At 42.3% G+C, this 12678-nt stretch overlaps 1 protein-coding gene across 2 annotated transcripts in view; it reads left to right on the top strand.

Annotated features, from left to right (window-relative positions):
• The window catches only part of zgc:101716 (uncharacterized protein LOC492784 homolog), a 65695-nt gene that overhangs the window by 6308 nt on the left and 46709 nt on the right, over nucleotides 1-12678 (top strand). For both annotated transcript variants that reach the window (XR_007247351.2, XM_048529135.2), the window contains exons 4-5: nucleotides 161-681; nucleotides 2901-3033. Coding sequence is in view for 1 of the 2 variants with exons in the window: in XM_048529135.2 (XP_048385092.1) it covers nucleotides 161-681; nucleotides 2901-3033 (654 nt within the window). In the remaining variant the exon portion in view is untranslated. The remainder of the gene's footprint in view (nucleotides 1-160; nucleotides 682-2900; nucleotides 3034-12678) is intronic.

Raw genomic sequence — 12678 nt, 5'->3', positions numbered from 1 at the left:
AAATGGCCATTTCTGTGCTGTATGATTGTATAATATCATGTTGGAGACAAGATAACATTTAATACATTGTAAAATTAAACCACTTGTGATTTTCATATATGTTAATAATTTAGGTGTTTTCTTCATTCTAATCTGTTGCTGTTTTTATTCTGTCTGCTAGAGATCCGAGATAACCAATACAGACCATCTCACTACAGTTCTTAACCTGGATATTCTCATCTATCGGAATGCTGGAAATCTGTTTGAAGAGCTCAGCTGTTTACAACAATTAATTTCCATGCACACACTGAATCCATGGTACTGGAAGAAGCTAGCTGAATGTTACCTAGGTCATGCGCATGCCTTATTGTCTGCAACAGTGTCAGTTGTCCCAGTCTGCAAGGATGGACGCTGCCTTAAAATGTTAGAAAAGTCAGCTATGGAAACAGCAACATCTGAAACCAAAGGTGACTGTGCACAACTTCAATCATTTAGCAGAAATCCTTGTGGGCAAGTGGATTGTAAAAGGCAAATAAACCTCATCAGGAATGCATCCAGGGTGGAGAATTCTGGCCTAACTCTTAAAAGCCGTGTTGTCTCCTCTTGTTCAGCTGTTGGTGATAGCACTGAAGTCGATCTCAAAAGAGGACAGCAGTTGAGGGATCTGTGGCTGTTTGCATGTTCCTCCTTTGTAAGAGCGAGGTAAGTATATCACACGTGAATGTGTTAAAAGTGCAGCGGAAAAATAATTGAGAAATAAAAAGGGAAGGTAGAAAAAAATGTCAAATATTTAAGTTTGACTATTTGGAATAAGTTGTCCCTTTCTGGTTCAGCTTGATTGTTTTAGATTATCTTGTTATTAGGAAGGGCAGATTCTGCAAAGGTTTCCTTTAGGCTGGAAAATAGCTAATATAACCTTTTTTATTCAAGGAGGGAGGAAGGTAGAAAAAATGAGATTTAGAGGCCAGTTAGCATGTCATTTGTGAGGAAAATGTTAGAATCAATCATTGAAGTTATAACTGAGTAGGTTGAAAAATTGAGTAATCGGGGAGAGTCAGTATGATTTTGTGAAAGGAAATTCGTGCCTAACCAATTTTTTGAAGGAGTAATATGCTGTGAATGAAGGGAAATCTATTTCATTCAAACGTAGGTAGATTTTTGTAGGGGCTTCCAGAAGCATTTGACAAGGTTCTACAAAAATTTTACATCATAAATTAGGAGCTCATAGTACAAGGCTAATATATTAGCATAGATTGAAAATTGGTTGGCTGGCAGAAAACAGAGTATGCCTGATGGATCTTTTTCAGATTTGCAGAATATGATGAGTGGAGTCCTGCAGGTGTACGTGCTGGGCTGTGAACGTTTTACAATTTATGTCAGTGACTTAAATGAGGGATTTTGGATTTAATTGATTTATTATTGTTACATGTTCTGAGACACAACAAAAAGTATTGTTTTGCATGCTTTCCAAACAAATCATGCCTTATATAAGTACATCAGAGTAGACAGAATCCAGAATATAGTGTTACACCTATAGAGAAGGTGCAGAGAAGAATCATCCCTAATATATGAGAGGTCTGTTCATAAATCTAATAACAGCAGGGAAGAAGGTGTTCTCAAATCTGTTGATACAAAAATTTGAAAGCACATATCTTCTGCCCTATAGAAGAAGGTGGAAGAGAGTATAAAAAGGGTTTGAGGAGTCTTTGATTATGTTGGTTGTTTTCTGTAGGCAGTGGAAAGTATAGAATCCAAGTCATAGTGACCAGAGTTACAGAGAACAAAGACAGGTGGGAAAGTATGTTGTGAAGATAACCTAACTATAATCAGGTTATTCCTATGTAAAGTTAATGAGCAAACATCCAGCAGATGGAGTATGAAGTGTGAAAATGTGTAGTTCTTCACGGGCGGCAGGGGGCCCAGTGGTTGTCAGCCCTGCTACCACGGTGTCAGAGAGGGTTGTCCTGTGAGGAATGATTGGTCAGACTGGGCATGTTTCCACTGGGGTTTAGAACAACAAGTAATAATATGATTGAAGTTTATAAGATCCTGAATGGTCTTAAAGGTGGATGTGGTGAGGATGTTTCCTCTTGTGGGTGAGTCAAAAACTACGGGACACTTTGAAAATTAGGGATCACCCTTTCTGCTTTTAGATCAGAAATGGGGGAAATTGTTTTCTCTCACAGGGTTGAGACACTTTGGAACTCTGTCTGCCTTTGGGGTCATTGAGCATTTTTAGTTCAAAGATAGGTAGATTTTTGTAGGGTGAGGGAATCAAAGATCACGTATTATGGAGGGTTTTCAGGGCTGGCAGAAATTAAGTGATAAGGTTGGGCAAAGCCATGAGAAGTTTTGAAAGGAAGAATAAAAATATTAAAATCAAGGTGTTATTTAACTGGGAATAAATAGGTCAGTGAGCATCGAAGTAAAAGCAAACAGGGGATTTGGTGGAAATCAGGACTCAAAATACAGAGTTTTGGATAACCTTAAGCTTACAAGAGGTAGAATGTAGGAGACTGGATAGGATTGTATTGGAATAGTCTAGAGGTAGCGAAGGTAGTAGTGAGGGTTTCAGCAGTTGATAACCTGAGGAGATGGGAAGTATTATAGACATATAAACAGGTGATCTTAGTGACAACATGGAAATGTGGTAGGAAGCTCATCTTGGTCTAAAGGACACCAACTTTGGAATTCAATCTGGGTCAGTCTGAACACAATTGCCAGGATAGAAAAGAATGGAGTCAGTAGCTAAAGATTAAAGTTTATGATGGGGTTCGAAGGCAAACCAAAATTTTAGCCATTCTGAGAAAAATTGTACTTTACCAATGAGACTGAATGGTGAATTTTATGTACCATTAACTACATGCTGCAGTTTGTTTTACAATATGAAAGATTAACGAATGAAACCAAGCTTTGCTCAGACTTCTGTTGCAGATGGTGAAGGCACAACAGGCCTCTTTCGTCTTAGAGAGGAACCTGACTGTCCAAGAGGACATCAGGCAGAAACTCAACAATCTGGAGTTGAGAGAAGAGGCACTGAATGCAATAAGTAAGGTAGCTGGATGCTTTATATTTTTATGTGAGTAAGCTGTAAATTTCTATGTTCATTTTTCAGATACATAATGATACTTGTGTTTCCTATTCATTAACCCCAGATGTCTAAACTAAACTCCGATAATTCCTTCCTAAACCTCTAGTCTCCAGATGCTTTTACAAACCTATGTTTTTGACTAAATGTTTGATCAGTTTTGATCAAACATCTCCTTATGTGCCTCAGTATCTGATAATCACTCTTATGAAAGATCTGTGAGCAACATACAACGTTACAAATTTACAACATTAAAGGAACAGTATAAATGCAAGAGATAATGGGAACTGCAGATGCTGGAGATTCCAAGATAATAAAATGTGAGGCTGGATGAACACAGCAGGCCAAGCAGCATCTCAGGAGCACAAAAGCTGACGTTTCGGGCCTAGACCCTTCATCAGAGAGGGGGATGGGGGGAGGGAACTGGAATAAATAGGGAGAGAGGGGGAGGCGGACCGAAGATGGAGAGTAAAGAAGATAGGTGGAGAGGGTGTAGGTGGGGAGGTAGGGAGGGGATAGGTCAGTCCAGGGAAGACGGACAGGTCAAGGAGGTGGGATGAGGTTAGTAGGTAGCTGGGGGTGCGGCTTGGGGTGGGAGGAAGGGATGGGTGAGAGGAAGAACCGGTTAGGGAGGCAGAGACAGGTTGGACTGGTTTTGGGATGCAGTGGGTAGAGGGGAAGAGCTGGGCTGGTTGTGTGGTGCAGTGGGGGGAGGGGATGAACTGGGCTGGTTGAGGGATGCAGTGGGGGAAGGGGAGATTTTGAAACTGGTGAAGTCCACATTGATACCATATGGCTGCAGGGTTCCCAGGCGGAATATGAGTTGCTGTTCCTGCAACCTTCGGGTGGCATCATTGTGGCAGTGCAGGAGGCCCATGATGGACATGTCATCAAGAGAATGGGAGGGGGAGTGGAAATGGTTTGCGACTGGGAGGTGCAGTTGTTTGTTGCGAACTGAGCGGAGGTGTTCTGCAAAGCGGTCCCCAAGCCTCCGCTTGGTTTCCCCAATGTAGAGAAAGCCGCACCGGGTACAGTGGATGCAGTATACCACATTGGCAGATGTGCAGGTGAACCTCTGCTTAATGTGGAATGTCATCTTGGGGCCTGGGATGGGGGTGAGGGAGGAGGTGTGGGGACAAGTGTAGCATTTCCTGCGGTTGCAGGGGAAGGTGCCGGGTGTGGTGGGGTTGGAGGGCAGTGTGGAGCGAACAAGGGAGTCACGGAGAGAGTGGTCTCTCCGGAAAGCAGACAGGGGTGGGGATGGAAAAATGTCTTGGGTGGTGGGGTCGGATTGTAAATGGCGGAAGTGTCGGAGGATAATGCGTTGTATCCGGAGGTTGGTAGGGTGGTGTGTGAGAACGAGGGGGATCCTCTTGGGGCGGTTGTGGCGGGGGCGGGGTGTGAGGGATGTGTCGCGGGAAATGCGGGAGACACGGTCAAGGGCGTTCTCAATCACCGTGGGGGGGAAGTTGCGGTCCTTAAAGACCGCAACTTCCCCCCCACGGTGATTGAGAACGCCCTTGACCGTGTCTCCCGCATTTCCCGCGACACATCCCTCACACCCCGCCCCCGCCACAACCGCCCCAAGAGGATCCCCCTCGTTCTCACACACCACCCTACCAACCTCCGGATACAACGCATTATCCTCCGACACTTCCGCCATTTACAATCCGACCCCACCACCCAAGACATTTTTCCATCCCCACCCCTGTCTGCTTTCCGGAGAGACCACTCTCTCCGTGACTCCCTTGTTCGCTCCACACTGCCCTCCAACCCCACCACACCCGGCACCTTCCCCTGCAACCGCAGGAAATGCTACACTTGTCCCCACACCTCCTCCCTCACCCCCATCCCAGGCCCCAAGATGACATTCCACATTAAGCAGAGGTTCACCTGCACATCTGCCAATGTGGTATACTGCATCCACTGTACCCGGTGCGGCTTTCTCTACATTGGGGAAACCAAGCGGAGGCTTGGGGACCGCTTTGCAGAACACCTCCGCTCAGTTCGCAACAAACAACTGCACCTCCCAGTCGCAAACCATTTCCACTCCCCCTCCCATTCTCTTGATGACATGTCCATCATGGGCCTCCTGCACTGCCACAATGATGCCACCCGAAGGTTGCAGGAACAGCAACTCATATTCCGCCTGGGAACCCTGCAGCCATATGGTATCAATGTGGACTTCACCAGTTTCAAAATCTCCCCTTCCCCCACTGCATCCCTCAACCAGCCCAGTTCATCCCCTCCCCCCACTGCACCACACAACCAGCCCAGCTCTTCCCCTCTACCCACTGCATCCCAAAACCAGTCCAACCTGTCTCTGCCTCCCTAACCGGTTCTTCCTCTCACCCATCCCTTCCTCCCACCCCAAGCCGCACCCCCAGCTACCTACTAACCTCATCCCACCTCCTTGACCTGTCCGTCTTCCCTGGACTGACCTATCCCCTCCCTACCTCCCCACCTACACCCTCTCCACCTATCTTCTTTACTCTCCATCTTCGGTCCGCCTCCCCCTCTCTCCCTATTTATTCCAGTTCCCTCCCCCCATCCCCCTCTCTGATGAAGGGTCTAGGCCCGAAACGTCAGCTTTTGTGCTCCTGAGATGCTGCTTGGCCTGCTGTGTTCATCCAGCCTCACATTTTAGTATAAATGCAAGTTGTTCAGTTGTACTTTCTTAAATACAGGGCAATAAATTCAGTAATATATCCATCGTTGAAATGGTTTTGAAAAAAAATCCAGATCAGTGCTTTTGAGACACTCAAGGACAAATCCAAAGGTTGATTTACACAGATGTCATGATAGATTGCATTTGTATAAGTGTTGAGACTATGATACTGCATAAATGAAAGAAACTATTTAATGTTGTAATATGAAAATAATAGGCTTGGTTTTCCGGATCCAAATTTGTCTTCAACCGAACCCATTTTGTATGAAGGCTAACTTTGTCTGGTGCAATATAGAAGCAGATACTGTTATTATAATAATAAATACTGAACAGGTTTGTTAATCTTTTGAGTAGAGTACAAAAACAAGTCAGCGATGGTAACCTTATATAAAACACTGGCTAGCACTGACTTGGAGTGACTAGAGAAGCTGGAGTTGCACTCTGAAAGCAGAAAAACCAAAAAAAATCTGATTAGATTGTTCAAAGTTGAAAGGTGCTTTGATACAGTAGTTGGTTAAAAACTGTTTCAGCGTCAAGGTGGGGCAGTAACCAGGGTCACAGATTTAAGATAATTGATGAAGTATGCTGGAAGAAAATGAGAATTTTTGAATGCAATGTGTTCTGGTGCACACTACCTGAAAGGGTAGTCAGAGCAAATTCAATAGTTATGTTTGGCAAAGAATTGTGTAAAGTATTGTAAGAAAAACAAACTTGTAAAGTAATTGGGAAAGAGCACGGTGAGTGGAACTAATTGGAAACCCCAAAGTGCCAGCACAGGCTCGAGGTGCTGAATGGCCTCCTGTGTTGTAAGGTTCTTTAAAAGTATGATTTGCATTGTGTATTGTTGCTGAGTAACATCTATTAAAGATGTTGATTTAGTTGTACTGTTATTGTGGTGAAAGACAGTAAATAGTAATGACAGATGTGCATTAGCTGTAAATCCAAATTTTCATGATTTTAATGATTGCGGTGGGGCTTTGTATGTTTGGATTCAGTAGTTGTAGTTGATTTTCGTACCAATTCCAGAACAGTACAGTGAGACAATCTTTTAATTGATTTGAGGTATTAAAACTTTCTACTTTTGACTCAAGGTTGCAATGTTATCGAATAGGTTAGTCATGAGCATCAACTACAAACTTGCTTCACTGGCAGGTGGCAAAATGAGCTCAAAAATATAACCAACTATGTTTGTGTAATAGCATCAAAGTCCCTCTCTGAGACTCAAGTGTGATTTTGTCTTTACATGAACCTTTTTTCCCCCTCTCTGGCAAAAATGTTTGAAGAAGGGCCCCGACCTGAAACATCAACTTTCCGGCTCCTCTAATGCTGCCTGGCCTGTTGTGTTCCTCCAGCTCCATGCTGTGTTATCTCTGACAGGTTTAAGTTCTCTGTCAAATTTTTGTGACCAGATCTGATAAAACATTGAAAAGCATGTGTGACTGGCCCCAAGCAATCATGTGACTGTCAGTTAATTTATTCAAGTACTAAATTATTGTTAGTATACGAGAGCATATTAGCCTAGTTGTAATGTTACTGGAACAGCAATTTAGAGGTTTTGCTGAATAATACAGGAAACAAAAGCTTAACTCCTGCTGATTTGAATTTTTTAAATTTGTGAAAGCGACCATGATGATTCATGAAGAAACTTGCTATTCTTAGCCATGTGGGCTCAGGGAAACCAGGGAGAGTTAGCACATGTTGTTCTTGCCAGTACCACCACATCCTGAAAATGAAGATCGCATAATCTCAGTAAAGTTCTTGAAGCCAGGTACATCATGAAAGCTCCCTTACACAGCCAAATTTATTTAGATTTCAATGTATTTATTTGTCACATGTACAACGTATAGGAATACATAAGTACAGCGAAAAGTGCACAAAGTCACTATTCATTGGTGCCCACTTGGTTAGAAAAACTAGAATTAAAAGATTTAACAGAGCTGAAAGGTAAGCAAGAAAAAGAAAAAAAAAGGTCCAGTTCTCAGAGTCCCGAGTCCCACTCCACAATGGTGCAGGCGCTGCTACAATCGCTAGGACACCTAGAAGGCTGCTGCTGCCATGCGAAAGGCCCACTCTCGCCCTCTGCAGCTGTCTTACCAGCCTGCTCTCGCTGCCAAACTGGTTTTCTGTTGACCCACCACCATCACTCCAGCTCACGCTCGATCTGCTGTCACTGCAGGATATGGTCCGCACATTCACTTCCCGCCATGCGGGTCCCAGCCACAAGCCGACTCCTTCCTGATTCCTTAGGTAAGTAGTTAAAATGACGGAGGGTGAGGGAAAGATACAATTACTGCAGAGAGGAGAGAGAGAAGAAGAGAAAAGGAAAGGGAACTGGCGAGCAGCGTGGAGCTCCAAATGAAGTGACTTACCCTGCCGCCATCTTGTTTTACAGTGGGTAACAGCTTGCCCACCATTTGAAAAGATTGCAAATGTTTTGCAGAATTCTGCACAACTTTGAACTTCAGCTTGGCTCAGCTTACAGTTTACTTGGCACTTGGTCAGACAATGTGTGTGTGTATCTCACTCACTCATCCATTCACTCCTTGACATTCTATGGCATTAACAAAACTGAATTTCCCACTATCAACATCCTGGGGGTTAACATTAACATTAACCAGAAACTGAACTAAATTATAAAATAGAACAGGTCAGAAGCTGATAATTTTGCAGTGAGTAACTCATGATCTAACTTCTCAATTTGCCCACTGTCCACAAGGCAAAAATCAGAGTGTAATGGAGTCTGAATGAACAAAGCAGCCTGCTTTATTAGTACCATATCCACCATCTTTAACGTTTGCTTCCTCAGCCACTTTGTCCGCAGCAGTGTGTACTGTCTACAAAATGCACTGCAGGAACTCCTTAGATAACACCTTCCAAATCTACAGCATCTACCATCTAGAGTGACAAGAGCAGCAAATGCATGGTGATGTCATCACATCAAGTTCCCCTCCAAGCCCCACACCATTCTGACTTGAATTACATCATTGTTCCTTCATTGTTACTGGGTCAAAATCGCAATGATATCCCAACATCATGAGGACTGCAGTGGTTAAAGAAGATCGCTCACTACTTATTACCTCCTCCAAGGCAATTAAGAATGGTCAATAAATGCTGGCCCAGTAAGTGAAGCCTACATCTTATGAATGGAAAGCAGGAAGATAACTGAGTTTGATATTTCCATACTATACTGAGGATTTGCTGCTCTGTCAAAACTGCTGTTCTTCAGTTGACTTTTCTAGATCTGTGTTTAGATTTACTTCAATGTAGAGAAGAGTATTTTCTTCCTCCCCCCTCCTGATATCTGCAGACTGCCCATTTTATTTGTTGCTTGTGGGAAATTGCAGCATACAATATGACTGCATTTACTGAGATAATGAGTCTTCGCTATTGAAAGTGAGTTATAGTACATGTAGCGTTTTGAGATTTTTCTGAGAGTTGTTAAATGAATTCAAATCCATGCTTTATTGTGATATTTTCTACAAAACCAATGTTTCTGTTGTTTAGTTATATTTTATGTCAATTCCACTGGGAGTGAAAATTAACAACTCTACAGGATAAAATACTCAAGACATAATGCACATTTGATGTGGTTTCTGTGTTGGATGGTTTAATGCTCAGGCTGGAAGAACAGAATGTACAGTTCTTTTTAGACCATGTGTAACTCTCTTTGGCCCCAAAACACATGTATGTAATTTGGTCTAATATGTTCCAGAGAATTTGGAAATGAGCCCAGTGTATTAGCAAACAGTATAGTACAGTTTAGCAAAGCTTCATATTTGTCCTGCACAAGAGACTGGAACTTTTTGGGACTGATCTCTGAATAAAAAAGTTTACTCTTGTTCAATTAGTCCAGCTTCTTCATTATGCATGGGATCTAAACGTTCCAGAGATGAGGAACATCCATTGTGAAGGTAGTTTGAAAAAGTTAGGAATGTTTTCCTTGTAGAAAAGGTTGAGTTGAAGCTGAGGGGAAAATTGACAGAGGTGTTCAAAATCATGAAGAATCAGGACAGAGTAGATATGGAGAAACTTCCCACTCATAAAAGGATTCACAATATGAGGGCACAGATTTAAAATAATTCGCAAAAGCAAAAGTATTTTCAGAGAAACTTTTAACGCTTTGAATTATTAAGGGGTAACATGCACTGTTTGAGACTGGTGAAGACAGGTTCAATGAAGCATTCTGAAGGGAACTAGATTGTTAACTGGAAAGGAAAATGTGCACAGCCATTATGTGAATTGTTTGTGCTGTGATCTGGTGCAGACACTTGGGCAAATGACTGCATTTGACAATGTAACAATTCTATGATTTTAACCTTCTCAAAGGAATTTAGTTTTCATTATTCAAATGCAAAACATCTTTAATTCACAGCACGTTCACAAAAAGCATCCTTTTGCTTTAGTGCAGTGATGATAACACATCATTGCTGGTAGGGGTCAGAGATGTAGGTAATGAGCAACACTGTTGTTTTACTGAGATAACAAGGTGTAGAGCTCGATGAACACAGCAGGCCAAGCAGCATCAGAGGAGCAGGAAGGCTGCCATTTCGGCCCTAGACCCTTCTTCAGAATGTATAACGTTTCTGAAAAAGGATCTAGGCCCGCAACGTCAGCCTTCCTGCTCCTCTGATGCTGCTAGGCCTGCGGTGTTCATTCAGCTCTACACCTTGTTATCTCAGATTCTCCAGCGTTTGCAGTTCCTACTGTCTATTGATTTACTACCTGCTTCAGGATTTGACCATCTCATCAAAAAATGATGAGTTTCTTGCTGTAAAAGAACTTGTTGCTAGACGGCACCTTGAAAGCTTTACACTCTCAATACTCCCAAAATCAAAAGCTTGTTGAAAACCTCTGTCCAGTTTATTTAGAAGTACAAGAAGGAGTTCAAAACACTTGGCTAAGATTTGATTCAGCCCTTGACAGGATCGTTAGGACTGTTTTATATTTGCCCTGGGAACATTTCTACATCATTTATGCCAGTTTATTTCTGCAGCTATCAATATGGGATTTGTCAGGAATCCCTGCTGTGTTTATGCTTCCTGTATGAAGTAGGGAAAGAGACTGACACCCAGTCAGTATAATTATCACACTCCTCCCAAATCTGATACATCGGTGGAGGTGATCTCATATCAGTTTGTCTGAGAAATCTTTTGCTAGAGAGAAAGAGAGCAAAATTACACTGGGAAGAAATTTGTGTGAGAATAGGCCAGTTTGGCTCCATGAATATGCCCAGTCATTCAATAGGATCATGGCTGATTGAATTGTAGTCGGTACTCCACTTTTCTGCTTGTCCCCCATACAGCATTGTCTTAAACAAAAAATCCGTGTAACTCTGCCTTAAATATATTAATAGCCAAATATCCGCTGTTATCTGGGTTACCAGATTCCAAAGATTAATGAGAAACGCAGGTTTGTGACATATTAGAACTGCTAAATAGCAGTTATTTTTAGTGCAGGTACAACAAGTGATTAAGAAGGCAAACAGTATGCTAGTCTTTAACGCAAGTGGCATGCAGTATAACTCGGAGTCTTGCTACAAATGATGATTTTGGCAAGGCCACACTTTGTACACTGTGCACATTTTTTTGTCTCTCTACCTAGAATACTTGGCTTTGAGAGGTTGCAATCAATATATTGATTTTAGAGATGAGGGAATTGTTCTACGAATGAAACGGACCTATAGACTTTTGATTTAAGAAGATTAAGACATACCCTCATTAAAAGTTACAACATTTCAAGGCCTGAGAGGGTTGATTCTAAGTGACAGCTTCCTCTGGCTGGAAAGCTTAGAACTAGGCATTCTAGACTCCGGATAAGGGGACAGCCATTTAGGACTGAGAACATGGTGATTGTTGTAGACTGTTAGGATTCCCTACCTTGATTTGCTCAGTCATTAAGCGTACTCAAGACAGATGTCAGAAGATTTTTGGATGCTAAGCCTTTTGAGGAGTGAGCTGCAGATTCCCACTATCTTGTGTATGGATATTTCAGCACTCAATAATAAGCTGATATTTTAAAATTATTCTCCCTTGTTCTGGACTTCACTCCCTAACCCTTGCTGAAGAAATAGCATTTTTATCAGCTCAGCTGAATCTTTTGATCATTGGAAAGCCCTAAATTAGAACGATGTCAAAATGAAACCTTTTAAGCTCTGAAATGATTCAGCTCAGACATCATCTGAATCTGCTTCTTTGCAACAGCGATAACCTCCTCCCATTTGTAGTGAATTTTCAATCAACCTTAATCAGAGGTATAGCTTTGCGACATGTGAATGCAGGAAATGTTACAAAAAGTGATCTACGGCGAAAACCAGATGGCAGCAATGTATAGTGAGTTGTTTTATTCATTCACAAGATAACGTTGTCACTAGCTAGGCCAACGTTTGTTGCCTATCCCTAATTGCCTAGATGGCAGTTAAGAGTCAACCATGTTGCTATGAGCCTGGACTCATTTGTAGGTTAGACCATGTAAGATTAGCATTTTCCTTTAAAGGAAAATTGTCCTTCCCTAAAGGGCATTAGTGAATCAGATGTGTTTTTCCTGACAATCAACAATAGATTCATGGTCATCATTAGATTCTTCAGAAATTTCTGAAGAAAGGTCCAGACCCAAAACGTCAGCTTTCCTGCCCCTCTGATGCTGCATGGCTTGTTGTATTCATCCAGTTCTATACCTTGTTATCTTAGATTCTCCAGCATTGGCAGTCCCCACTATCTCTGAAGGGAAATAAGGCAATTTTTCTAATGTAGTAGTTGTTACGATTGGGACAGTACTATCAAGCAGGATGTTGAGAGCAGATTCAGTTGTAACTTCTATAAAGCATTTGGATAAATACTTGAAAGAGACAAATTTGCAGAGCTATGGGAAAGGCCTTGTGAACGGGACTAATTGGAAAGCTCTTTCAAAGAGCCATCACGGAGACAATGAGCCACACTCCCACCTT

Source organism: Stegostoma tigrinum, chromosome 5 (genome assembly GCF_030684315.1).
Source record: "Stegostoma tigrinum isolate sSteTig4 chromosome 5, sSteTig4.hap1, whole genome shotgun sequence".
NCBI lineage: Eukaryota > Metazoa > Chordata > Chondrichthyes > Orectolobiformes > Stegostomatidae > Stegostoma > Stegostoma tigrinum.
The sequence above is the reverse complement of the archived record's forward strand: the minus strand, read 5'-3'. Positions and strand labels throughout refer to the sequence as shown.